Below are 27,147 nucleotides of genomic sequence, written 5' to 3'. Positions count from 1 at the left end.
ATTAAAATATCCCAGAAGATTCTAAAGTCACAAGTACTCAAAAGTTTGAACCATAACAACGAATGGTTGCTAAAAAGATATTTCAAGCATTTCTGTTAGTGAATTGCCAAGCTGCATTTCTTTTAGGGTAAGTTCATAAGGAATTTGAAAGCTTGATAATTCTGTGTCTAATTTTGGAGCAATTAATAACTGAAACCAAGGCCATGATTGAAGTACATAATTGCATCCAGAATTCTATAAAGAATAATACAATCAAAGATAACATACAAAGATGAACTGCCATTGGCTATATGATTAATGGTTGAAGACACAATGTTAAAACTTCATTAGAGATGAGGTGTTTTGAACACTTTCACTTGATACCAGGCAGGTGTTTCATACAGCTGTTGGTTAAGGGTCAAGTCCACCCCAGGAAATTCTCACTTGAATAAATAGAGAAAAATCAAACTAACATAGTGCTAAAAATTTCATCAGAATCGGATGTAAAATAAGAAAGTTATGACATTTTAAAGTTGTGCTTATTTTTCACAAAAAAGTTATATGCACATCCTGGTCGGTATGCAAATGAGGGAACTGATGACATCACTCACTCACTATTTATTTTGTATTTTATTATATGAAACATGAAATATTCTTATTTTCTTTTCATTTTCCTGTGAAACAAAGTTTTATTTCTCCCGAACATGTGGAATTACGATTGTTAAACATTTTATGGTTCAGTCAAATTGATCCTTACTGTCAAATCTGTAAAAATTGAAATATTGTATAATTCAAACAATAAAAAACAAAAGAAATAGTGATTCTTTCATTTCCATGTGACTGAATTGTGCATATAACTTTTTTGTGAAAAATAAGCAAAACTTTAAAAAGCCATAACTCTCTTATTTTACATCCGATTTTGATGAAATTTTCAGCATTATGCTTGTCTGATTTTTGTCTATTGATTTCAATCAACATTTTTCTGAGGTGGACTTGACCTTTAAGTATACAACAACTTTATGAATGAGTAGAAAATATTCTTATATTCTAAGTCAGCTACATACTCATATTTCTTTTAGCCAAGAAAAGGTCACCAGTCATGGGTTTAGTCATTTGTAACTTACAGTGTACCAGCAACTTTATGAAACACCCAAATGAAGATCTTGACCTGAAACCCTTGCATGAAAATTCATTTTTAAAGAACATGGATTGTAAGATATTTCTGATATTTCTTTCCAAAAAAATAAAAATATATATATATACATATATATTGTATATTTATAAGAATAATTTTCTTTTCAATTTTTTTCTTTTTGTATAAAACTCTATGGGAAATCTAAGGAAAAGTGCAATATATAAACAATTATAAATATGAGGGAGTACAACCAAAAAGTAGGGTGGGTGATGGACATTCATGGTTAGATCTGTGAAGATAGATGGCATACTAGGCCCATTGACATCCAGAGCTCGTTTCAAATTATTCCGCTTATTTCTTGTTCCGCCTAATATTTTCATCAGAACGAGCTCAAAATATTTTGGCAATGAAGAATAAGGATATATTTTTAATTTGATGATGACCTTTTAGGTAATTCATTGGTGAATACTCCCCTTTGGTTCTAAATCATGACAAATGATTAATATAACAGACCATTGCTGGCAATTTAATCATGGAAACGTACCCTACCTATGAAGGCATGCTCTGTAGTCGAAGGTCACATTCACTAATGTAAGGGAAGGGAGTGATCTATTGTGTCATTATACCCCCCACACACACACACCAAGACATCATGTGTCTACACCTGTAGTCACAGTCCATGCTCAAGCCAGAATCCCCCAGATAGAAAGGGAGTTCTTGAATCTTGTGATTAACCTGAAGGAGCCAACAAACAAGGAATCACCAAATAAAAAAGGAATTTGTGAATACGAACCTTAAAACCAGACCTGTCAACATCTGGGAATGAGAAACTGTATTCAGAGATTCCCCAAACTCTACATTGAAATAATGACCCCTAAATGACCTTTGACATTGGTCAAGTTGCCAAAAGTTACATGCATCCAATTACCTATAATTGTGTAGATTTTATTTCTATTAATTTTAAATCGGGGAGTAGCTGGCAACTGAGTCCAAATGCAGTAAAATTATCCAACACGTCTAATGGCAAAAAAGGATTTCCAACAAAAAAAAGGAATTTGTAAACACAATGGGTGTTGGATTGTGGTCCAAGAGATGTCCCATTCTTGATTTTCATGAATTGTTACATTTTTTAAAATGACCCCACATCTAAGAAAGTAGAAAAATAAATCATGTTTAATATAGCTTGAATGTCTTTGTTTCAAGATGTATCAAATTTCTGTGGCTTATAGATTGTGTACTTGTAATGGATCAACTGTGAAAATTCCACATCATTTATATTCTTTTATAGAAACAGGATGACAAGAATTCCCCGTCACCAAGATTAAAAAGCCCAGATGAAACCACTTGATAAACAGGATGTGGATTTTTCGATGTCATCTGTCCAGTTTTGTCAGAACTGAAACTTGCCAATGTCATGGAATCCTTTATTCACCACTTCCTAAATGACGATCATTTAATACTGCTGGATAGCTCCTTTAAAAACTTTAGATGCTCTTCCTAATGGCTGATAGATGTGTCCTCAAATTAATTGCAAAGTTCTAAGAAAGGGGATTGAGGCATTGGAACAAGTTGATATGCCCCTTCTAAGTATTGACAGGCTTCCTCAAGATCCTGTCACATCGTTCCATGCAAGCCTTGTATGCGACTAGTTTGCGACCTTTTGACTCCCGCAGGTCGCCCGCATTGACAGTATCTTGCATGCAGTTTACAGCTGGAGCATATGAGAGTCTGATTTGCCTGCAAAAAGTTTTGAAACATTGTTGCGGGTGATTGCCCACAACTCACCCATACGGCTTGCATGGAACGATGTGACAGGGCCTTTAGCAAATAATTGTTGTTCCTGAAGTGACGAACTAACTGTGCAAATTGTATTCTTGTCCGAAACATAGCGTCATATCTACATTCATTCCCTTGGTGTGCACATCATTTTTCTTTCAAAACACTTTCATTTGGTGCAAACCAGATAGTGTTAGTTCTGATTCTATAGATCAAAGTTGCTACCTCAAAAGATCAGTAAAAGAGCGGAACACCACCTTGTGTTTGATGAACTAATTACGGTACATCATGAGATTCACTTTCCCCAGTCGGACATCAACATGAAAGTATGTAGCCTATACTCTCATCTCTCTTAACCATAAACAGACTAGGGGAGCACTCTCACTAAAAAACATTGGCCCGAATTCACAAAGGTGGTTTTAAAAATCCATGGTTGAGTCCAAGGTTTATGCAGATTTCCAGTATAAATTACGCTTATTTTACTGCATATATTAAAAAATATCCAATGCTGATGCACGTTTTTGTCACAGTGCACCAAATTGACGCCTGTTGCCGTGGTTATCAATGCTATTTTATTCATGAGTCCACTGTTTTGAATTATGAGTCTACTCATCAAACAGTGGACTCATGAATAAAACGGCGTATCTAACCATAGTAACAGGAGTCAATTTTGCGCACTGTGACAAAAGCGCGCATCAGCATTGGACATTTTTTATACACGCGGCTGATACGTGCTAAAATAAGTGTAATTTATACAGGAAATCTGCATAAACCATGGATTCAACCATGGGTTTTCAAATCCACCTTTGTGAATTTGGGCCATTGTGTCTTCTCTCCTGCTCTGCAACTCCATTCGCAGACTCAAGCAAGTCTTCTCTCAACTTCTCTGGTGGGTGTTTCATGAAAGTTGTCCGCACTGACTAAATAAATTGCCAGTGCTGACAATTTCATTGAAATCCTTGGTTTTGATTGGCCGAGAGGCACTGGCCTTTGACTATTACTATGGTAACTGTCAGAGAAAGTCAACTTGTCTGTGCAGACAACTTTCATGAAACAGTCCCCAGGTTTACAATCCTAATAAGAATCCTTCCACTCCATTTCACTTCTACCTCTATCCACTCTTCTTAGTCTTTCTAGGACTCAACACATGGTGTACCATAAACCACTTCCGCGAATTAATGTCAAGTTTGGTGAATAATTTCCTGTGTAGAACTTGGTAGTTAGATTGCCTGACACTGTTTATGATAGACTTCAATAAGAAAAAGATGTAAAGCATACCTGGCCTGTTCTATGATTCACATTGATGTGTGGCCTCTGGTAGATGTATGCGGCAGGATTCGCTCTGTGAATAATGATAATAATAAAGAATTATGGTACTAGTCCAAAAACAGTTCTCTTTCATCCATGGAAAGATAATGACTATTTCAGATTGCATCTTTTACTATTAGAAATCAACAATTGCATCACTCATCAAAATCTTCAGCCTTGCCTAGTGGGCCATATAGCTTGGCATATGACATTTCACTCAGGACATAAGCATGTATATATCTAATGTACATTAATGCATCTATCATATTATACATGAAATAATATCAATAATCTCAATGTATGGTTTAGAATTTGAATACATGAATATATCAACTAGATTTTCCATTGTAAAGTAGACAAAGTAATATGGCAAAGAACAAAATGTCATTGAAATTAATTTATTCAAATGAATAATAAAAACTAAGAACAATCTTAAAAAGTAACATGTCATTAATAATATAATTTAATTACACTAGGTGATTATTCTCAGGCGCGAATCCAGGGGGGGGAGAAGCAAAGTAAAAAATTTGTAATGTAAAAATGCCATGAAAACAGAGGTGTAACCCCTCTTTTGAAATTGAAGACTTTTTTTTTTTTGCTTGTCAAATTTTTTCGGGTACAAAATATCCTTTATTTGTGGTTGAAAACCTTTTTTTTTTATTGGGGGGGGGGGGGGGGGACTTGTCAAAATTTTCCTCCGAAAAATTTGCCCCCCTTTTGGAAAATCCTGGATCCGCCCCTGGTTATTCTTCAACTACATCTTTATTTATTATTATTTTATTATCTTTATCTTTATTTTCTGTGGAAAACAGATCAGGGAATGGATAGAGAAGAAATATAACTTTCTTTAAATATCAACTAAATTCAGTGAAATCTGTACATAAATACTGCTAAAGGAAAATGAGATAATTGCTAGTGTGGGCTCTAAAAAGTGTACCCCTCATAATAAAATATCATCATGAACCCTTCAATTGAAAACTGGCAAATTGTGGTTGTTGCCTTGCCGAAGGATGCTAGACTGCGGTTCTAGGAGTCAAACACATTCTTTGATAAAGTGCGAGTAAGAACTGCTACACCACAACATTTCTATCATTTACCATAAAAAAGTTATGATCAATACACTACCCTGTGGCTCAGTGGATGAGTCTCCAAACTTTGAACCACAAGGTCCAGAGTTCAAAACCCACTGCAGCACTCACGTCCTTTGGCAAGGCATTTATCTACATTTGCCACTCTCCACCAATGTGTAGTAGATGGGGACCCGGTGGAAAGGAATTCCTTTAAAGCTCGAGCACCTGTTCAGGGTAGCCGTGCTAACGCTTTGAAACATTGTATTAAGCGCTATACAGGGTGTATCTAAGGTAACCGAAGTTCAAAGGTCAGCTATATCGAGAATACATGATTGATTCTTGTGATTTCTATTCTACATAATTGAATAACTCATCAACCTTCATTGACACCTTGCTTACGTCACAATTGTCCTGTATAAATGTTGCACATTATCATCAACATACCTTTCAAAGTGGAATTTTTGGAAGGTGGCTGGTATCCTCGTCAGGCTGTCAAAATGATGGGGGAATTTTCTTCTGAATTCTTCCGCAATATAGAAAGCATCGATGAATATACTCTCTCCACCTGTAACCACATTATCAAATCTATCAAAAGAATAACACAAACCAGGGGATAATGAGTTACAGTGCATGGCATAATGAGAAAAATATTTGAGGGGTCAGACATAGAGTATGGGGGCCAAATTTATAAAAGCTACGAAAAAGTAAAAATTCTGACTTTTTTAATACAAAAATCTAATTTTGTGATCAACTTTGGCACAATATTCAGATAGTAATATCATATTTTACCCTTTCATCTTCTCCTGTCTTTTTGTTCTTTTCTTGGTCATGATTTTTTTTTCTTTGGGGGGGGGGCGGGGTCTATGCCCCCCAAGTAACTCCCCCATCTAATGGTTGAATCTAACTTTTCCTTTTATACACCATTATACCAATTGAGCAAAACAATGATCTCACACCAATCAGGTACCATTTTTATATAGTGTGTTTACTCTTGGATAACCACAAGATATCCTTGGCTGTGATCAATGTAAAATTAGAATTTAGCCAATGTACTGTTCGATTGCAATAGAAAAATCAGATGCCCACAAAGTCATAAAACTACATGTACATGCATTGCAGTAAACTTCATCATTAAACATCTTTTCAATTAGATCAACTTGAGAATCGATACTTAAAACGTGTTTATTAAACAGTTCTCATGTTAATTGCATTGAAACTAGAACTATCACTGAGGGTGATTAATATCCCGTCATACGCCATTATCATGGCAACAGTTTACCTCAAGACCTATGTGTGAGCTAAATAGCATGAGAATTGGTTAAAAAGATATGAAGTAGTTCAAACTGCAAGATTTTTGCCTAATTTTTTGACATATAATATATTGTTACCATGGCAACATGATTTCCAATACATGGTAAACTATGCCCTGCTCATCTTTACTTCAGACCAATGCGTGAGCCATATTTCATGAGGATTAGTTGAATTGAAGTAGTACAAACCGACATTTTTTTACTTAATTTGGGGCATATAATATGCTGCTACCATGGCAACTCTATTTCCGACACACAAAATATGTCTTGGAAATCTTTACCTCCAAACCAATGTATGAGCCAACTTTCATGAGAATTGGTTGCAAATTGATGAAGTAATTCAAGCCGCAAGATTTTCACCATATAATATGTTGTTGCTATGGCAACCAAATATCCAACACATAAGAAAAATGTGTCTTGCACATCTTCACCCCAACACCACTATGTATGCTAAGTTTCATGAGAATTGATTAAAAACTGAGGAAGTAGTTCGATGTGTAAGATTTGCAACGGACTGACCGAACGCCTACCCGACCGTACACTGATTCCTATATACCCCCCTTCAAACTTTGTTTGGCTGAGGTATAACAAAGAATTTTACTGTTATTGCAACTGTTGAGAGATGACTTCATTGATATCTAGTTTCATTCATTGCAGCCATGTCTTACTTTGGTACAGATCTAATTTTACAACACAACAAAGAATACCTACTCACTATCCAAACGTAAAACGTAAATGTAAACACGTAAAATCTTAAAATTGATTAAGGTTTTTTTGTATTGATGATGATGATGATGATGGGTTCTTGTATAGCGCCGGTATCCGCCTCAGCTGGGCGCTCATGGCGCTTGCTCAAAAATAGGAAATATCTCACGAATTTCAATGTCTTCAAACAGTGCTTAGGATCATCATTCAGTTCAAGTACTGTCCTAGTAATGCTACAATTGAGTTATTCTTGCAATAATCTTGGAGTGGGGAACAGAAAGGTCTTCAGGTAAGACTCAAAAGTTGATTGGGTCTCTGCTCTCCTGATAAATTGGGGAAGGCTATTCAACAGCTTTGGTCCAGAGATGTAGAAGGCTCTGTCACCCCAAGTTGTGTGGCTGAGAGATTCTGTCAGCAATGCTTGATCTGCTGATCTGAGACTGCGTGTTGGTCTATGCTGAGATAAGAGCTCTGATATGTAGGGTGGAGATTTATCGTTAAGCGCTTTAAATACGAGGACCCCAAGTTTATAGGCTATTCTCTGGTTGACAGGCAGCCAATGTAGGTCACGCAGAATTGGAGTAATGTGGACTCTCTTTCTTTGAAGGGACACAAGACGTGCGGCCATGTTCTGCAGACGCTGAAGTCTGTGCAGTTGATGTTGAGTCAAACCAGTCAAAATCGAGTTGCAAATGTCCAGTCGGGTTGTTACAAAGGCATGAACAAGGAGTTCAGCAACTTTCTTAGTTACATGCTTGCGAATCCTTCCAAGATTACGGATAGAGATACAGGCAGCCTTGGAAGTGCCTGTGACATGCTGCTCCAATGTAAGTGAGGAAGCAAACACCACTCCAAGGTTTCTCACTTGATCAGAAGGCTTGATTAAAGATTTGCCAATTCTTAGATGGTTTATTGTAAATTTGGCTCGTTGTTGACAAGATCCCACAACAAGGGATTCCGTCTTGTCCTCATTCATCTTGAGACAGTGATAGCGCAACACTGTCAGAGTTCATTGACCGTTGATGACCTTTGACCTTGATCATGTGACCTGCAAGTCGTACAATATGATCAGTGATACTTGATTACCCTTAAGTTTCATGAAAGAGGTTCTTATAATTTCAAAGTTATAAAGATCACATTTCAAAAACTTAGCCTTGGTTAAGATTCCAATGTTAATGATGCCGCTGCCATCATCGCTGTCAGAAAAGCAGCACAAATAGTCTACATCTGCTTTAAAGCCTGTATAAACTGGTACTTACTGTAAGCAGTGTAGAAGCTGAAGACCAGGCGGAGACTCGTAATAGGCTAAGTCTATATGGAAACCAAGGCTTACTGAGCTGTATGCAACATTGATAGGTTTATCCTCTGATCTTACATCAAAACTCTGGAAAATGTGGAAGAACAACAGCAAAAGAAGGGAAAAGAGATATAAGGATAGGCTCTGAAAGTCATGAAATGCCAATAATTTAGAAATAATGATATATATATTTTATAATGTAGAATTAAATACTTGAAAAGGTGATATGTGAATATTCCCCTTTATTTCAGATACATAATATATATGGTTCCATCTTCAAAAGTTTAATTTGCTTGTTCATTCAAATCATCATTGTTGGGTTTTTTTTTCAATCCTGATCAAGAGTGATATGATGCAGCATTTGTATAGATCTGTCCCTTTGGAACCAATCATACTTTATATAACACTAAGAGACAAGACAATCCACACAGAAAGACTGAGCAAATATTTGTACACATGAAGTCTAACATTTTATCAAAGGAGACATTTATTGGAGACATTTATTAGCTCATCCTATCTGATTAATGATAAAGGAACAAACTCATAAAGACAAAAAAGTGACGAAACTACCACATAAATGTAATGAACATTTTTTAAAATAATAATGCAGAGTAGAAATGGACATGGCACATAACGAAAGAGCATGCTACAAAGTTCATTATGGTGTAAAGTTAATAGCTGCTCTGTAATGCTGTCTCCAATGACAGAGAATCAAGTTTGTGATGTACCAATTTTGTGGGTTGCATAACATGGAAATTAGATCCAAAAACAATTTCCCTGGTAATCACCAAAAACAGGATTGTCGATGACTTTGCTGCAAACCTACTTTTCATCACCATGTCCCATCTATTTGAGTCCTATTTTCTCGAGTTCTTGTTCATGATATGTATATGGAATGTGCTGTTATGTTGCGTTCCTATGTTATAAAGCATTTTTCAATGACAATGTATTGATTAACAAGGTATGCTTTACTTTCTTGTCTAATAATTCATTCAAGTGCTTATTTCTGTGGTAAAACCATAAGGTTTTGATCAAGTACCATTGGAAGCCTGACAAAGGCTTGAATGATTGGCTGTTATCATGCCAGAATGAAAACTGTCTCTTTGAATGTAGTCAAGAGACTAGGAATTCAACTTCAAGTCGTAAAAAAAAATAGAAGTATATTATTATAAGAGATTTTATTTAATTGCAACCAAAATTCAATGGCTTCAATGAATGGCTGTTACGTTATTAGAGAGGGAACTGTCTGGTTGATTGAAGTCAGAGCCAATGAAATCAAGTTGCAGTCGTGAAACCAATCATGTGTTACTAGGAGATTTCAGTTACAACCCTGAATACAATGGCTTCAATTGGAATGACTGATACCTCAAACAGGAAGAAAACTGTCTGTTTGTAATGAGGCGATCAAGTCAAAGCCAGATATTTAAGTTGTGATTGTAAAACATATTATGTAATACTGCAATGAACTGCAATCCCTGAATAAATTACTCAAGTATGACCCGCTGTCACCTCATTATGAAAAAAAAAGTTCTCGTAGACAAAGCCTACACATTCAACTTCAATTGTGAAACAAATTAAAGGTACATATCAACTGCATACAATGACGCCAATATGAAATGCTGTTGCCTCGCTACAAAGTCAAAACCTACAGATTCATGCTGCTTTGTAAAACAATGGTAGGAGATTTCAAATGAATACATGATTCCCATAGGAATGGCTGTTACCTCATTAGCATGAAAACTGTTCTTTGAGAGGTAACAAAGTTAAATCTTAACAAATTCAAGTTGCTGCTGTAAAACAAATTATGTGATACTAGGAGATTTCAACTTTATACAATAAGTCCGATATGAATCACTCTTACCTTGTTGAAAACAAGGAAAACTGTTAAGGAGGTAAATGTAGTCAAAACCTGCAAATTTTAATTGCAGTTGTAAAACAAACTATGTGATACTAGGAGATTTTAAATGCACAGCCTGAATAAAATGACTCCAATATGAATTGCTGTTACCTTGTTTCAAAGAGAACTGTTCTTGAAGAGGCGATGTACTCAAAACCTGCAAATTCTAATTGCAGTTGTAAAACAAACTATGTGATACTAGGAGATTTCAACTGCACAACCTGAATAAATTGATCGACTCCTATATGAATCGCTGTTACCTCCTTACAAGGAAGACTGTTAAGGAGGTAAATGTAGTCAAAACCTGCAAATTCTAATTGCAGTTGTAAAATAAACTATGTGATACTAGGAGATTTCAACTGCACAACCTGAATGAAATGACTCCAATATGAATTGCTGTTACCTTGTTTCAAAGAGAACTGTTCTTGAAGAGGCGATGTACTCAAAACCTGCAAATTCTTATTGTAGTTGTAAAACAAACTACATGTATGTGATACTAGGAGAGTTCAACTGCAAATTGGGAAATTTTTAACTGAAAATAATAACTCCCATAAGAATGGCCATTACCTCATTAGGAAGAAAACTGTTCTTAAAAAAGGCAATATGTAGTTGAAGCTATCAATTTGTTTTGCAGTTGTAAAACAAATTATGTGATACTAGGTGTGGCTGCCTCCGATTTCATTTTGGCAGCTTCCCGCACCCCTTGTGGATGCGCGTTTTTACCTTATTATCTACTAATTAGCTTCAAGTCTTTTTACTACTGATTCTTTCTATAATAAAAGATAATTCCTTATTTGAACATATTGAAATTGTTAATCGAACAAATTGTATCATAATTCTTGTGTATAATAGTATTCTATATTTTCCAACACTTTCTCCGGTCTAACATGCCAAATCAGTAGGTATATAACATATTTTCTTGATTATATTTTATGATATCAATGGGCGCAAAGTGCCATGACAACCCAAAATAACTGTTCTTGAATTTGTCATTTTGCTGTTATTTGACCTAGAAGGAGACCTTCGTTCCAGGTCCTCTTTGTAATTTGTTTTAGCTTTACTGCCAAAATTTATTTATGTCCAGCCAACTTGTCCAGCCAGTTGGATCGAAAGAAGTGTTTCTTATACATGATATTGCTGATACAAATTATTGATTAATTCTTTATGCTTAGTTTTATTGTAATATTATTTTAATGATTATGGAATATGTTATGGATATTTATGTGATTGATATTGATTTGTTTTTTGTTTATATTACGTAAATGTACTTGAAACTTAGTGACATAACAATTGGTTATGAATGATGAGAAATAGTTAAGAATTATTATATGAAATGTTTTCATATATGCTCGTATATGTCTTGTTTGAAATGTCACAGTTGAGGAAGAATAACTTAATAAGACTTGAGTAATATACGGAAAAGATATTATTGCAATGTACATATTCGATATGACATTAATTGTTTGAACTGTTCATTCTATTGTTACAGTTTCACGACACTGTTTGGAATGAATTAACTTAAGTTTCGAATTTCAACATCCGTCTAAACGTTGGATCTTTTGTCTGCATAACTTGATGGCAGTTATACTAGGAGAATTCAACTGCGAACCCCGAATACAATGACTCTGATCAGAATGGCTGCTACCTCATTACGAAGGAAACTGTTCTTCAAGAGGTAATGTACTCAAAGCCTACAAATTCAAGTTGCAGTTGTAAAACAAACTGTGATACTAGGAGATTTCAACTGAATACAATGACTCCGCTCTGAATTGTTGTTACTTCTTACAAAGAAAACTGTTCTTAAGGAGGCAATGTAGTTAAAGCCTCACAATTTCTCTTTGTAGTTGTAAAACAAATTATGTGATACTAAGAGAATTCAACTGCAACCCCAGAAAACTATTTTGGAAGTCCTTGCACCAACTAAGGTTCAAAGAACAAGTGTAACCCTCAAAAGAAGGACAACATGTCAGTGTCACATGCTGACCATTTATGCTGATTTTGTTTATTTCATATTTTACTCTTCTTTCTTTAAAAGGTTTTGTGTTGAAGTATATAAATTTCTTTGTAATGCATAATCTATGTATCAATATATATTTGTCAAAGTCATAATGGTCTGGGCTAAACTGACTGCTCTGACTGAGACCTTTTAACAACTTCCACATATACGTTTGAGAAGCTATAGACAATAACAAATATTTTCAAACTAAAGAAAAGTAACTTTGACCAGCTGCTACAAACAAGGGTGCCACCGAAAGAAATAAAATCTCAGAAGCTAAAAAAATACTTAACAATTGGTAGATTTACAAATCAAAACTAGTAACACGGCTGAAATCACTGCAGTCAAACGTGGTCAAAGGATTTTAAGGAGCCAGCACAAATATTCCACTTTCCACATGAGAAAACTAGATTCATTCCTGGAATTTTAGAATAGACCTATATTTCAGGTGCAAGTTTTAGGGTGAATTCTGAACCAAGGGCTTCAATAATTTCTTCCCCTTACAAGTGTCATGGTTTACACAGTGACACAAGAACGCAACACAGTCATTGCCTACTACTGTATATCCTTTCTTAGTAAAATTGTAGATCCAAGCTATGGAAGACTTGAGTTCCAGTGTTTTGGAAATAATATTCTTTACGTAAAGAGAGGCTCTTCAGTATCACATGAGCATGTAACTCGTTTGGAAACAACATGAAAACAATCATTAAAGAGTTGCAACATTTGTATAAAAAGCATTACAGTATAGCACTTACAGGTCCATACAGAGTCTCTGTAACTGGCCCGATCAGGTTAGCAACCTGTGCAAAAAGAAAAAAAAAGAATAAGTTATATTTATACATCTTTAGTCAGGTAGGCCCTACTCATTTTCAAATTCACTTTTATGCTTTTAACATTCTTTGTAAAAATTATGTTAAAACACACCTTAGAGCATAATTTACCATAATATAAATCTTGTATTTCATAAACATGTCTGTTTACAAACAGCACGAGAGAATTATCTTGAAAATTAAAATCATTAAACATGGCCAAGGTTCATTCACCCTAAATAACCTTTGACCTTCATCATGTGACCTGAAACTCATTGAAGATGATAAGTGATATTTAGATACCCTTATGTGCAAGTTTCATGAAATATGTCCTTATGATTTCAAAGTTACAATGAAATTTCAAACACCTTGGTTAAGATTTCAATGATGATGATGGCGTAGTCACTGCCGCTGTTGGAAAAGCAGCGCCCATATCTCACTTCTTCTATGCAGGCAAGGCAAAATAAAGAGGTGTGTGTTTCACAAATTAAATGATGCCTGGAGCTTTGTATTTCTTGTTAAAATGTTCTGTTTTTCACATGAAAACCTGGAAAGTCAATGTGATTAGATTTGATTATAAAATAGCTTCTTACCTTTGTAACTGATTCGTGATTCAAGGGTACATTGTTCAGTATTGTCACACCATATGTATTCAGATGATCAAGCCACCTGTAATACAACATCAATCAAAATGGCATTCATAAACACAACAAAAAGATTAATTTGAAAAACAATATTTGGCACAATTTAAATATCAAATCTTTTTGCATGAGTGAACAGAAAAAAAATCAAAAATAAAGTGTTAAGTTTTCTTAATTTTTACTGCAAAAACAAATGTAAAAAAAAATTGTGAAATATTCTCTATGAACAAAACATTATTTTTTCTTCAAAGGTTTGATTTTTTTTAATATTCTATTCGTGATACAAATTATGAATATATGGTAATATTTCTGTTTAAAATAACAAAATTAGGATCAATTTTTGCTCAATATTCCATTCTTGCAGTCAGATTCAAAATCAGAAAAATAGATTATCAGATAGTATTTTGATTCATACCTTCCTTGCGATCTAAATCACAATTTTTGGTTGTGAGTGAACAGTAGCAAAAATGAAATTTGGATCGTCATCCAAATTTTAATTTTCCTCCAGTATAAATATGCCCCTAATAAAGATTCTGAAGTTTAATACAAAATGCTAACAACTGGCTGGCAAAACATGCGCATACATTTGAGTGACAAATACTTCACCCAGAAACCTCGAGGTGACATGTTTTTCATAAAAAACAAAAACATCACTTTGCTTTTTTTTTCTTGAAAATGAAAAAATCAATCTATACTGTTGTGGACACATGATCCTAAATTTGTTGGCATGGAAGAGGTTAAAATGGACAGGATTTACAACATAAAATAAATGCATCTGTCAGTAAGAAATCAGTAACAAAGAGTACTGAAGCAACTTCTTATTGGGATGCAATGGTTTACAATATGATTCCAAAATCCAAATCCCAATCAAAGTAGAACTAACGTAAGTAAGAAATAATATATTTTCTTGGTTTTTAATTTTCACCCCCCCCCCCAAAAAAAAAGAGAAATCAAGAAATCAACACGGTAGTGTGCTTCCTGTGCACATGATCTTACTATTGCGGTGATGAGTTAAAAATCGTATGCAATTGAAAGCGACCCTTAAATCTTTGTGAAACACCACCCATGATACTTACTCAAATAAGTCACTTTCTGAACTTGTGACATCCGCCCATCCAAAACTTTTAATGGTACTCTAGACGATGGGAGTTTTACAATGAAACCAGATACAAAAAGTGAGATACAAAGAGCTGAATGGACAGTATATTTGTAAAATAAAATTTTAAAAAGCAAAAACTACTATGGGCTTCATATTCTTATTTATTCTTTCTTATTCTCACTTGAGGATATCAATCCATCTTTTATTTGTTTTATCTGAAGTATACTCTAATTCTGCTGGTTACACAAATAAGAAATTCACAAGATTTTTAAATATACATAACATATTACTGATAACCTATTGTTCATCTGATAAGATTCAAACAGTCTCAACTCACATCTAGATATTTGACATCCCGTAACCTTGCTTTGACCTCAAGGTCAATCGGAGAATAACTATGCTGCTTCAACCAAGTCACAGGAATAATGCATTCGTGATCATCTTCTTCAATAAATTTCACTCTTATAAAACCAGATTCTCCATCTGTATGAGAAAAATTAATGTGTATAAATTAATTCTGCTATATTGGACCAAAAAGAGTAGCATATCATTTATTACCTAGGATATAAATACACAAACTAATTGACTTTGATTTCAAAGTAGTGCATGTATCTCTAGAAGTAGATAGTCAGCAACAACGCTACTGAAAATATATGTTTTTCTTATCATTAAAATTAAAAAATATACTAACCTTTGTTGTGCATTGTTTTTTTCATAATAAGTTTTGTTCATTATCTTCTACCTTTGATGTGTAACCAACAACATGTTTTTTTTATTCTTTTATTCAGATTAAATCCCTCAATCCCCCCCCCCCAAAAAAGGCAATAATGAATGAATGATAAATAAATTTTAAAAAATATTTTTCACTCTTATCATGTATATTTCATATAAAAAACCCATGTCAAGAGAAAGGAAACTGCAAATGATGAAGAACTACTGCAGAGTCAAAATATTAAACATGCATTAAAACGACCACTAATAGCATAATCATTTTGCAATTTCATCAACCCGACCATATTGCAAAAATAAACTCTGTAAAGTGCTCATTTAATGTGATATTATTTTTTTTTTATAAATATTTTAAATATGCTGATGATGCTGTCCCATATTTAATCCCCGAAAATTAAATCATAGATTCAGACCAAAATTTAAATGAAATCTGGTGCCCATTTCATAAAGCTGTTCGTAAGTTAAGAGCGATTTTAAGAATGACTGGTGATCCTTTCTTATGTGCTAAACCATCGTCAATGAACATTTTGGTAAATGAAACACTTACAATGTACATGGGCTTATAATATATCCCCCTGATCGAATTAATCATTGCCAAGTCTATGAGGAAAAAAAAGACAAGTAATATACGAACCATGTTGATAAGATGATGTTTGAATTGTGAGATGAGCAGGAAAGTCTGTAATATTGATTAACCTTTGACCTGAATCAGGCTGTTTACATGCACTGCAATGACAGTTTATCCTCAACCACGATGTATTGTATCTGAATAGGACAAAAAGAAAAATCTTGACGAGACAGAGATATGACCAATATGCACATGAACAGGAGTGTTTCATGAACTAGGTCCATATATTTTCTAAGTTATGACATTTCAAAAACTTAACCTTAGGTTAAGATTTTGATGTTGATTCCCCCAACCCGGTCTAAGTTCATTGACCCTAAATGACCTTTGACCTTGGTCATGTGACCTGAAACTAAGGCAGGATGTTCAGTAATACTTGATTAACCTTATGGCCAAGTTTCATGAACTAGGTTCATATACTTTTTAAGTTATGCTGTCATTTCAAAAACTTAACCTTCGGTTAAGATTTGGTGTTGACGCCGCCGCCGTCGGAAAAGCGGCGCCTATAGTCTCACTCTGCTTCGCAGGTGAGACAAAAATGATATTTTGACCCTTAGATGACCTTTGACCCCATCATCCTTAATAACACATGTGGTATTACCCAATTATCATTTGAACCAAGTGTGATCAAAATTTATGCAGAAGAAATGAGAGCAAATTGCACAAAAACTTCAACAACCGGTCAGCAAGAAAAGTGGAAGGTGGCGACTTCACCTTCGACCTTCTGACCTCAAAATTAATAGGCTACCTGGGATCTATGCTGGTATCAAAACCACTAAAAAAATGAAAGTAAGATGAAAGCATGTCACTGTGACCATGACCTTTGACCTCAAAATCGATAGGCTTCCTGGGATCCATGCTAGTATCATACACACCAAATTATATGAGCCTAGGTTAAGTTAAACAGAAGTTATCTCATTTACAAGGACTGCAGAAGGGTGAGATGAAAGCATGTCACTGTGACCTTAGCCTTTGACCTTTTGACCTCAAAATTGATAAGATTCCTTGGATCTATGCTGGTATCAAACACACTAAAAAAATTAAAGTAAGATGAAAGCATGTCACTGTGACCTTGGCCTTTGACCTTTTGACCTCAAAATTGATAAGATTCCTGGGATCTATGCTGGTATCAAAACCACTAAAAAAATGAAAGTAAGATGAAAGCATGTCACTGTGACCATGACCTTTGACCTAAAAATCGATAGGCTTCCTGGGATCCATGCTAGTATCATACACACCAAATTATATGAGCCTAGGTAAAGTTAAACTGAAGTGATCGTGTTTACAAGCATGTTCAACGGTGGTCAGCGGACAACCAGCTCATGCTAAACGGGTGTAAAACTGAGATTCTCCATGTCACCTCACAGTTTAGGAAGACTACACCACTATCCGCTGTGCAGATTGGTGATAGTTCTACATCTGAAACTGTGAGTAATCTTGGCGTCACACTTGATGACAAGCTGACTACGAGACAGAATATAAGAAACACTTGTCGGTCTGCAGGATTTGGAATATCCAAAATAGGAAAGATAAGGAAGTATCTAAATAATGCGAGTGCGGAGAGACTGGTCCATGCCTGGTCACAACACATCTCGATTATTGTAATAGCCTTCTGGTAGGACTTCCCAAAACTCAACTAACTCCATTGCAACATATTCAAAACACCGCTGCTCGGCTCATCACATGCTCAAGGAAATTTGAACACATCACCCTGATTCTCCAATCCTTGCACTAGCTTCCAATTGAGAAAAGGCTACAATTCAAGATCCTATCTCACTTCACTGATCACATCCAAGTCAACTTCAGGTTCCCGTACTCTTCGTTCATCGGCACTTGCACACCTAGACCTCGCACCTGGACCACACACCTGCACGAGATATGGTGATCGCGCCTTCTCCTCGATCGTACCCACTCTCTGGAATAGACTTCCAACCCAAATCTGTGATGCTCCTTCCATTGAGGCCTTCAAAAGCAGACTAAAAACATTTTTGTTTTCTTTTTAGCTAGTTGTTCATAATGTAGTTATTGTTAATATACATATGTATTTTTTCCTAGTCTCATAACTGTTATGTATATATTTTAATGTATTACATAATTATCTTGTTTGTATGCTTTAATAATTTATTTGTAAAGCGCATTGAAATGTAAATGTAATGCGCTATAAATGTAACATGTATTGTATTGTATTGTATGTAGAGTTATCATAGGACTGGTTAACTTTGAACATGATGCACAACCACATGTACACATAAACTATACAATCCATTACTTAAAGGAGAATGAAACCCTTGAAACCAGCTGAATCCATATCAAAGAGAAAAATCAAAGAAACATATTGTTGAAAGTTTGAGGAAGATTGAATGAATAATAAGAAAGTTATGAGCATTTGAATATTGAGATCACTAATGCCATGTAGATCCTCCCATTGGCAATGCGACCAAGATCTGTGATGTCACACACGTACAACTCCCTCATTACTTTAGTACTTATTTCACTTATATTCTCACTTTTATAGAGTCTATCACAAGGTGAGGTGGTCTCTTTATGAGAGAACAAGTACAGAGGTTTCACAACATTATATCATTGATGAATCGTTTGTCATATGATTAGAATGAGCAAAAAGAGATGTTTTGGGGTATATTTTCAGTGTCCAAAAGGGTAGAGTTGTTCATCTGTGACATCATAGATCTTGGTCGCATTGCCAATGGGAGGATCTCCATAGCATTAGTGATCTCGACATTCATATGCTCATAATTCTCTTCTATTGGTAGTCCTATTTTACTCAAACTTTTGTTGATCTTATATTCTTTGATTTTTCTGCTTTCACAAAAGCTAACTTGCTCCATGAGTTTCATTCTCCTTTAAGTTTCTATTACTGGCCCCTGAGCTGGGGATTCAGATCAAGAATGATTAATGGATTCAACTTGAATCAAATTAGCTTGCAGACACACATGCTCACTCAATACAAGTCAAATATGGGCAAATATATAATAATAATATGTCCATTTATATAGCGCAGTTACTATGTGCATATACTCAACTGCGCTTTGATACTTGGTATCATATTATTACCCCTGCCGTAGCTGAGCCGCCATATTAATAGGCGCTAAAGCGTTCAAGGAATAAATCATACCGGGCACCCATTCACCTCACCTGGGTCAAGAACAGCACAATGTGGATAAATTTCTTGCCGAAGGAAATTACGTTATGGCTGGGATTCGAAGCCACGACCCTCTGTTTCAAAGTCCGGAGACTAATCCACTGGGCCACAATACTCCACAAATATATGAGTACATGTAGCTCATACTTAGCATGAGAAATTAACATTTTGATTTTCTTACCTACTCACTACACCATCAGACCAAGTGAAAATCAGAATTTTGTTATCATTGTCAGAGCTCAGTTGGTCAATGACGAGACTGGGATTCATCAATTTTCCTGCTGAACTTGGACCCTACGTGGAAAGGAAAATATAGTCAACAGTGATTACACAAATTACGAGAATTTTTCTTCATGGATGAATTTTTCTCATGTCTGTAGAGTGTAAAGTCTGCATTTTGAACTGTCTTAATAAATAAGTTTGACAATGTCAGATTGACAGTCATTAGTTCTGAAACCAGTTCAAACATGAAGTGGGGATTCGGCCCGTTAAACTGTATCAATTTCATTTCATATGAGGAGACATGAGGTATAAATAGTGGTGCTCAAACGTTAATGAACCCTACCAGAAAATGTACATATTTAAAATGTTCAAGTTTTGTCATGTTCAAGGTAATTCATTGTGAAGTCATGTGCTAAAAATATTACATTCAATACAGTTTGCTTACATTCAATCAACTTTGGTTTTCGCTGAACATTATAATGTTGTTGTCTACATTCAACACTCAAAAAAAAGAAAAAGGTTGGGTTATTTTCTACCAATTTTGAGAACAGCATTTATTCTATTGCAGAAATCATCAAAAGCCAACATTTACAAGAAACAATAATGGGTTAGATGAACATATTACCAATGTATGACTCCATCTTATGGTGGTTGAACTTGGCATCCACTGTTTCACTGTATGTATACTGAGTTTGTTCCAGATTCCTCCAGAGCAAATACATCGCTGAACTTGTCTCTTCTGCAATTTGCATATCCGTTTAGTCAGCAATGAACTCCGAGCAACACACTTCTGTACCCAGGACATCATTATTTCAGCTACTGAGCCCCTGAAGAAATAAATAAGAAACAATGTCAATGACACTATTTTGCCCCAAAAAGTACTCAAATCAAAAAGTTGTCAACTCATTATATTTTTAACTGTGTAGTTGAAATTTATGACAATGCCATTACCTGATCAGAAATATATTATATATTCAGACTTCTAAAATTTTCAAATGTTGATCAATATGACCACTGACCTTGTGAGTGACCCTAAATCAAAGGATATCACCATCCCAGGTACCACATGCACAAATCTGCTTTTACAAGTCCGGGGGGGGGGGGGCACCCAAATTATATTTTGATGGGGGTGTGCCTGATGAAACCCTGAAATGGGGGTCTAAAGAACTGACCACAAGGGTAAAATATGGGGTCATGGTGTGAAAACGGTCTATGGAACGGTATCGCGGCACAGCGGGTACGGTGCATGCTAGCGCTGTGCATGTAGGCACTAGCGGTGTATGGAGCTGCCAACGGAGGGAGTTGTGAAGCCGTGCGTGCAGCTCTCGCATGCGGTGCTCGCGCTGAACAATTTTGGCATGGCTAGGGAACTGAGATGTTTCGTCACAGGGGTCTTGCGAGGGGGCAGCTTCTGAATGGACGTTTTTGTCATTCGGAGTATCTTCACATTTCACGCTCAAACATTCAGTCCATTGTATTTGTGCGAATTGTGTTGATTTCCCCGGAGGTGGCGGTTTTCGTTCAGTTTTTGTTATTATCCACTCACAAGGCTTTCGTATGCAGTCGTTTTCACTACAGATTTACATTGCAAATTTTGGAGAAAAACACGTTTTTTTACAGCTCTTTTAGTATTGCCATCATGGCTCCGAGGAGGTTATTTTCCGTAGATGAAGCTCGTGAACTTATACTGGCGGGCTCTTCGGAGTCACCTGCTTTTGTCATGGATTCAGATTCGGAGTCGGAGCATGATGAGCCCCATGTCATCTCAACACTGTCCCACCCATAGCAATACAGGTGGTTGAGTCGGATATCGATGAAGATAAACATTTTACTCAAGATTCGGACAGTGAGATTGAGGATGATGATGAACAAGAACAGGATGATGATGAACAAGAACATTCCTTCCTTTCTTTCTGACTTTCGTTTGTTCTTTCTTTTTTCTTCCTCTCATCTATCATTTTACTTTACCTTTTCTTTCTTTCGTTTTTATTGCTTGCTTCCTTTCTTTCCTTCCTTCCTTCTTTGTGACTTTCCTTCATTATTTGCCTTTCTTCTATCTATCATTTTACCTTTTTTTATTTCTTCCTTATTATTTCCTTATTTCCCTTCCTTCTTACAATCACTCCTTTCATCTATCCTTTTACCTTTTTGTTTGCTTCCTTCTTTCTTTCCTTTATCCATTTCCGTTGCTCTTTCTTTCTTTTTTCTTCCTTCTATCTATCAATTTAGTTACATTTCCTTTCTTTTATATTTCTTCCTTCCTTTCTTTCTGTTCTTTCTTTTGATCCTTCAGTACTGTCTTTTTGTCTTTCGTTCATTCTTTCTCTATTGCATGCTTCATTTGTTCCTTTTTTTTCTTTCTTTCCTTCATTCCTTTATTCCTTTTTTTTCTTCTTTCTTTTGTCCTTTTCTTATTTTCCCCTTTCTATCATTCTTTTTTCGTTCATTCTTTCCTTCTTTCTTTTATTCTTTCTTTATTTTTTTCCTTCCCCTCTTTTTACATTTTATTTTTTCATTTCTTTATTTCATTCTTTCTTTCTTTTTCTGGGGGGGGGGGGGTAACAAGAAAAGACATCAAAATAAACTCTTCTCCTTTTAAAATGTTTTTCTTTATTTTGGGGACCAATACATTTTAGGTTTGGACCAGTAAAAAAATGGAAAACCGGGTATCTACTGGTCCGACATGAACAGGTTGGACCGTTAGAAAAAAAGGGTTAGGGTGGAGCCCTGCAACTGGCTCCCATAACATGAATGATGTTTCACGATCTTGACCTGGTTGATAAGTATTCGGTATTATCTAAGATGCCAAAGAATGAAAAAAAATCAATAAATTCACTCAAGGCCCCTCTCAGAGAAAGGAGTCAGGATATAGATACAATAGTTCATTGGGTCGCATGGTCATGTACTCTGAATAAGGGGCAGGATATGAGTACAATAAGACACACTTCTCACCCTAATCATCTCTTTTTCTTTTCTCCTTGATTACTTCTTTTCTTTAGAAACATGGTATATGTTTGGTATCAATGGAAAGCTTATGATCCACTCTGTACGGACAGTGTTTTCTTTGAACAAACGGTTATGTAGATTCTTATATGGTTATACATAGACAGTTGAATAAAACATACACATATAACTATTTTTAAAAATGATAAACTACATACTACATAGACAACAGGAAGCTGAAAATACATATGTTGATAAAGAGAGATAAATATATAGATAAATACATAGAATACACAAGTATAACGATTCAAACATTTATAAAATTTAAAAAAATAAAGACGGATGGATAAATGAAAATAGTAATAAGTTTACAGGCAGACATACAGATAGAAAAGGTATATGCAAACAGTTTTGCAATGGACAGATAAAATAGGCAAACATTTACAAATGTATATGGTTGCTATAAAAAAAAAAGATAGATAGAAATATATGTAGGTAGATAGATAGATAAAAAGATAGAAAGAAAGATAGATATATATATATAGGTAGGTAGGTAGATAGATGGATGGATGGATGGATGGATAAATAGATAGATAAATAGGTAGGTAGGTAGGTAGGTAGATACAATGTGATGCTAAGAAGATATATAAACATAATTCTGCAGATGAAATAGAGCAAATTACAAATTTAGCAAATGGCAAATAATGTAACTTGTTTGTGTGTATTGTGTTTTGTGTCAAACATTTATAAACCTTTGACGCAAAATATAGAGATATATATAGTACAGAATGTCATTTTTGACCTGCAAATACAAAACTTGTTGTCTAAAGGGTATTATATAAAATTCCGAAGTATCTCCCAAAAAATCAATATATGCACTGAAGGCCCCTCTCAGAGAAAAGAGACAGGATATACAATAGTTCATTGGGTCGCATGGTCATGTACTCTGAATAGGGGGCAGGATATGAGTACAATAAGACACACTTCTCAACCCTAATCATCTCTTTTTCTTTTCTCCTTGATTACTACTTTTCTTTAGAAACATGGTATATGTTTTGGTATCAATGGAAAGCTTATGATCCACTCTATAAAGACAGTGTCTTATTTGAACACATGGTTATGTAGATTCTTATACACTAGGCTTTGAACATCCTTTACCATAATAGAATCATCTATCTATGAAATTATGGATTATATACCATTTTTTTATCATTATTTCCCCCAAACAGTTGGAAAGTCTGTGAAATTTTCTACAAAAAGTTCTTTGCTGTGAAGCATTTTCCCTCAAAATGTTGGAGTAAAAAGTTAAAGCAAGTTGAAGTAAGCAAGTCTATTTTATTTACTTCTCCTGATGCCTCCTTGAAAACAATTCAGCACAGAGGAGGTTCATGGCCCAGCGCACAGAGTTAATGGAAGTCGTATTTTTGAATGGCACAAAAAGCTCCTTTCATGAATTTAATTTAGAAATAGGTCTACATGTATGAGATATGTTTCATGAATTTGATATCTGATTATGGACCTTGTTATGGTGTTAATTACTATTTTGAAGATATTATGAAATGAGATAAGACAATGAGGCAATAATGATGAGACATTAATAATGAGACAATAATGATGAAATTATTGAGACCATAATAATGATTATTATTTGAAAATTATTATGAAAATAATTATAACAATTATAATTATAATAATTATAATTGTAACAATTATTGAGACAATAATATTAATGAGACATCATTAATAATCATATAATAATTATAATTATAGGTATAATAATTATTGAGAATAATTATTATTACAATAATGATATTAGAAAATGATTATAATGATAACAATTATAATAATAATGATAAATATAATTGTAATAATTATTGAGACAGTAATAATTATTATTACAATAATATTTCAAATATTATTGAATAAATATTAATATTACAATAATAATATTCATTATTATTGTAATAATAATTATTATTACAATAATAATTATTATAAAATAACTATAACAATTGGTGGTGATTTTTTACCTGATTGCTAAGAAAGCATGAATGCTTGTAAGCAAGCAACCAGAGGACCGACGCACAGTGGGCCAGAATGAGTTGAAAGTGCGGCAAAATTATATTCCGTGTTATATTTTTACTTTAAAATGTTGATTAAGGGTAATTTTGGGCGTAGAATCGACTGAACATAATTTAAAGCCGATATGACGTCACTTTGATACCAATTTTGATTGGCTACTTAAAACCTATCTGTGAAAAGACAAATTACGCTAAACAATATGTAGTATATAGACTTTGTGTTATGTGTTACTTTAAGATTGACCAGAGTGAATGTTGGTTTATGCTTCTCACATGCCTAACAAGTGTGTATGAGATCCTGAAAATAATTATATGGCATCAAAGTGATCATTAGATTAAAAAAATACTTAAAAATCTGAAAAATATTAACCGTGCTTTATCAAGCGGTGTAGACTTGGGTAAAACGCATAGTATACAGGACCACGAATGTTTTACTGTGAGGAGAGCTTTTGGCTCAAATTATTCTACAAGTAAATTTTCACTCTGGAAGAGGGGCAAGTAGCCCTTATATGCGTTATCAACCTTTATTTTGTTTGCATTATGCCCGGAATTCATGTCTTTTTCATGGAATGGAAGGGGGAATCGTCCTCGCCGTGCAAAAATGAACGGCGATGTACACCCCACACGGTGCGCTGCGATGACTGCGCGGTATAAAAATGACCGTTTCTTAACAGGTTTTGGGGGTGTTGTGCCAAGTAAAATCGGCTCTAACTTGAAAACGGGCAAAAACGGGCAGCTAAATTTGGTATCGACTTAAAGCTTAGACATCTGGCAAAATGATGATGATAGAATTTAAACGGAAATCCACGGAAATATAAACGTTTCTAATGTAAATGCTAAAAACATGGATTATCAGCCTATTTCGAGGAATAATTGTTCTATAAACCTCCTGAAATGTGTCTTTTATCTAATTTGAACCATTTCTCACGAAAAAAAGAATATATCAGGATTATGTGGGTGCCATTTCAGATTCCTACATGAAAAACCTCCCGTGAAATTGCTTTTTTTTCAACTCAGTTGCCATACACGCGGCATTTCGCAAAATGTCACATTTTACGATTTGAGGTAGGAAATTAACAACCTTTATGCAAATTCTCGAATGAAATATTTTGCTGAAGTATTCTTCAAAGTGTTGTCTTTCAGCTGGGCATGACAGAAATTAAAAATCTGAAATTGCCCAAAATGACTTTTGGCGCACTTTTGTTTCGCCCCGGCCCACTGTGCGACGGCTTAAGGTCCTCTACGAGGGACCTGGTACTGAGGATTAATGCCTTACCAAAGGGCACTAGCGCACCAAGTGGGAATCAAACCTGGGTCACCGGAATATGAGTCCCCCGCTCTACCGACTGAGCTATCGCGCCTTATAATTATAATTATTATGATAGTAATTATAATTGTAATAATTATTGAGACAATAATATTAATGAGATATCAATAATAATCATTATTATAAAAATAATTATAATTATGTAGGCTTTATAATTATTGAAACAATAACTATAAAATAATTATGATAACAAATTTAACAATTATGATAGTAATTATAATTGTAATAATTATTGAGACAATAATAATTATCATAATGATAAAAATAATTATGATTATAATTATAACAATAATTTTGACAACAATAATGAAACAATGATGAGACAATAATATTATTGAGACCACAATAACAATAATGAGATAATATACAATTCAATTCAATTTATTTCCACTTGTCTTTAAAAAGCAACAATATATACAAATCAATACAATGTTCAATACATGTATAGTGGGGGATCATAAAAAGCACAAATGATGGCTTAATAAAAATGACCCCTTACAATACAAGTGAACAAAGATAGAATAACACAAATGACAACAATGTATAATACAAAATAAAGGAGGGAAAGAACAAAGATTGAATTCATTCTTTCTCTTTTTTTTCCTAAAAATTCTGAGATTATTATGTTAATTCTCTTTCTTTTATTTTGAATTATATTCATTGAAAATTTAATTTCTAATATAATGTTCAAGCGAAAGAAATTCATATAATGTTTACCCTGTGCACAAACCTACCACAGGACAATTACCCCGAAATAGAGTTAGGTGTAGAATTTTTGATAGGGTTTAACAGTGTAGTTGTCCGCGGGGGGTAATTGTCCGGGGCAGGGGGGGGGCGACTATCCGGGGGGCAGGGGGAGGTAATCATCCAGGGGTAGTCAAAATCATTGCAAAAAAGCTTTCAAAAGATTGAAATAAAGAGCTTGTACATTCCCCATTACTCGGCATTAGCTATGTACTAGGCCTAGTATTATAAAGTGTGCCATTCCCATTTGAAACAATAAGAATAATAAGATTGCACAATCGTCTTTTGTCCACA

At 34.7% G+C, this 27,147-nt stretch overlaps 1 protein-coding gene across 1 annotated transcript in view; it reads right to left on the bottom strand.

Annotated features, from left to right (window-relative positions):
• Positions 1 to 1,294: 1,294 nt before the first annotated feature.
• LOC129264542 (2-(trimethylamino)ethylphosphonate dioxygenase-like) overlaps positions 1,295 to 27,147 on the bottom strand; it is a 26,982-nt gene continuing 1,129 nt past the window's right edge. Inside the window, exons 2-11 of the mRNA XM_054902424.2 lie at positions 20,384 to 20,585; positions 19,718 to 19,830; positions 16,386 to 16,516; positions 15,360 to 15,505; positions 15,000 to 15,058; positions 13,876 to 13,951; positions 13,229 to 13,273; positions 8,543 to 8,667; positions 5,713 to 5,853; positions 1,295 to 4,232 (exon numbers count right to left, since the gene is read on the bottom strand). Of these exons, the coding sequence (XP_054758399.2) occupies positions 4,142 to 4,232; positions 5,713 to 5,853; positions 8,543 to 8,667; positions 13,229 to 13,273; positions 13,876 to 13,951; positions 15,000 to 15,058; positions 15,360 to 15,505; positions 16,386 to 16,516; positions 19,718 to 19,830; positions 20,384 to 20,566 (1,110 nt within the window). The 5' untranslated portion in view covers positions 20,567 to 20,585 and the 3' untranslated portion in view covers positions 1,295 to 4,141. The remainder of the gene's footprint in view (positions 4,233 to 5,712; positions 5,854 to 8,542; positions 8,668 to 13,228; positions 13,274 to 13,875; positions 13,952 to 14,999; positions 15,059 to 15,359; positions 15,506 to 16,385; positions 16,517 to 19,717; positions 19,831 to 20,383; positions 20,586 to 27,147) is intronic.

This window comes from Lytechinus pictus, chromosome 7 (assembly GCF_037042905.1).
Source record: "Lytechinus pictus isolate F3 Inbred chromosome 7, Lp3.0, whole genome shotgun sequence".
Lineage (NCBI taxonomy): Eukaryota > Metazoa > Echinodermata > Echinoidea > Temnopleuroida > Toxopneustidae > Lytechinus > Lytechinus pictus.
The sequence above is the reverse complement of the archived record's forward strand: the minus strand, read 5'-3'. Positions and strand labels throughout refer to the sequence as shown.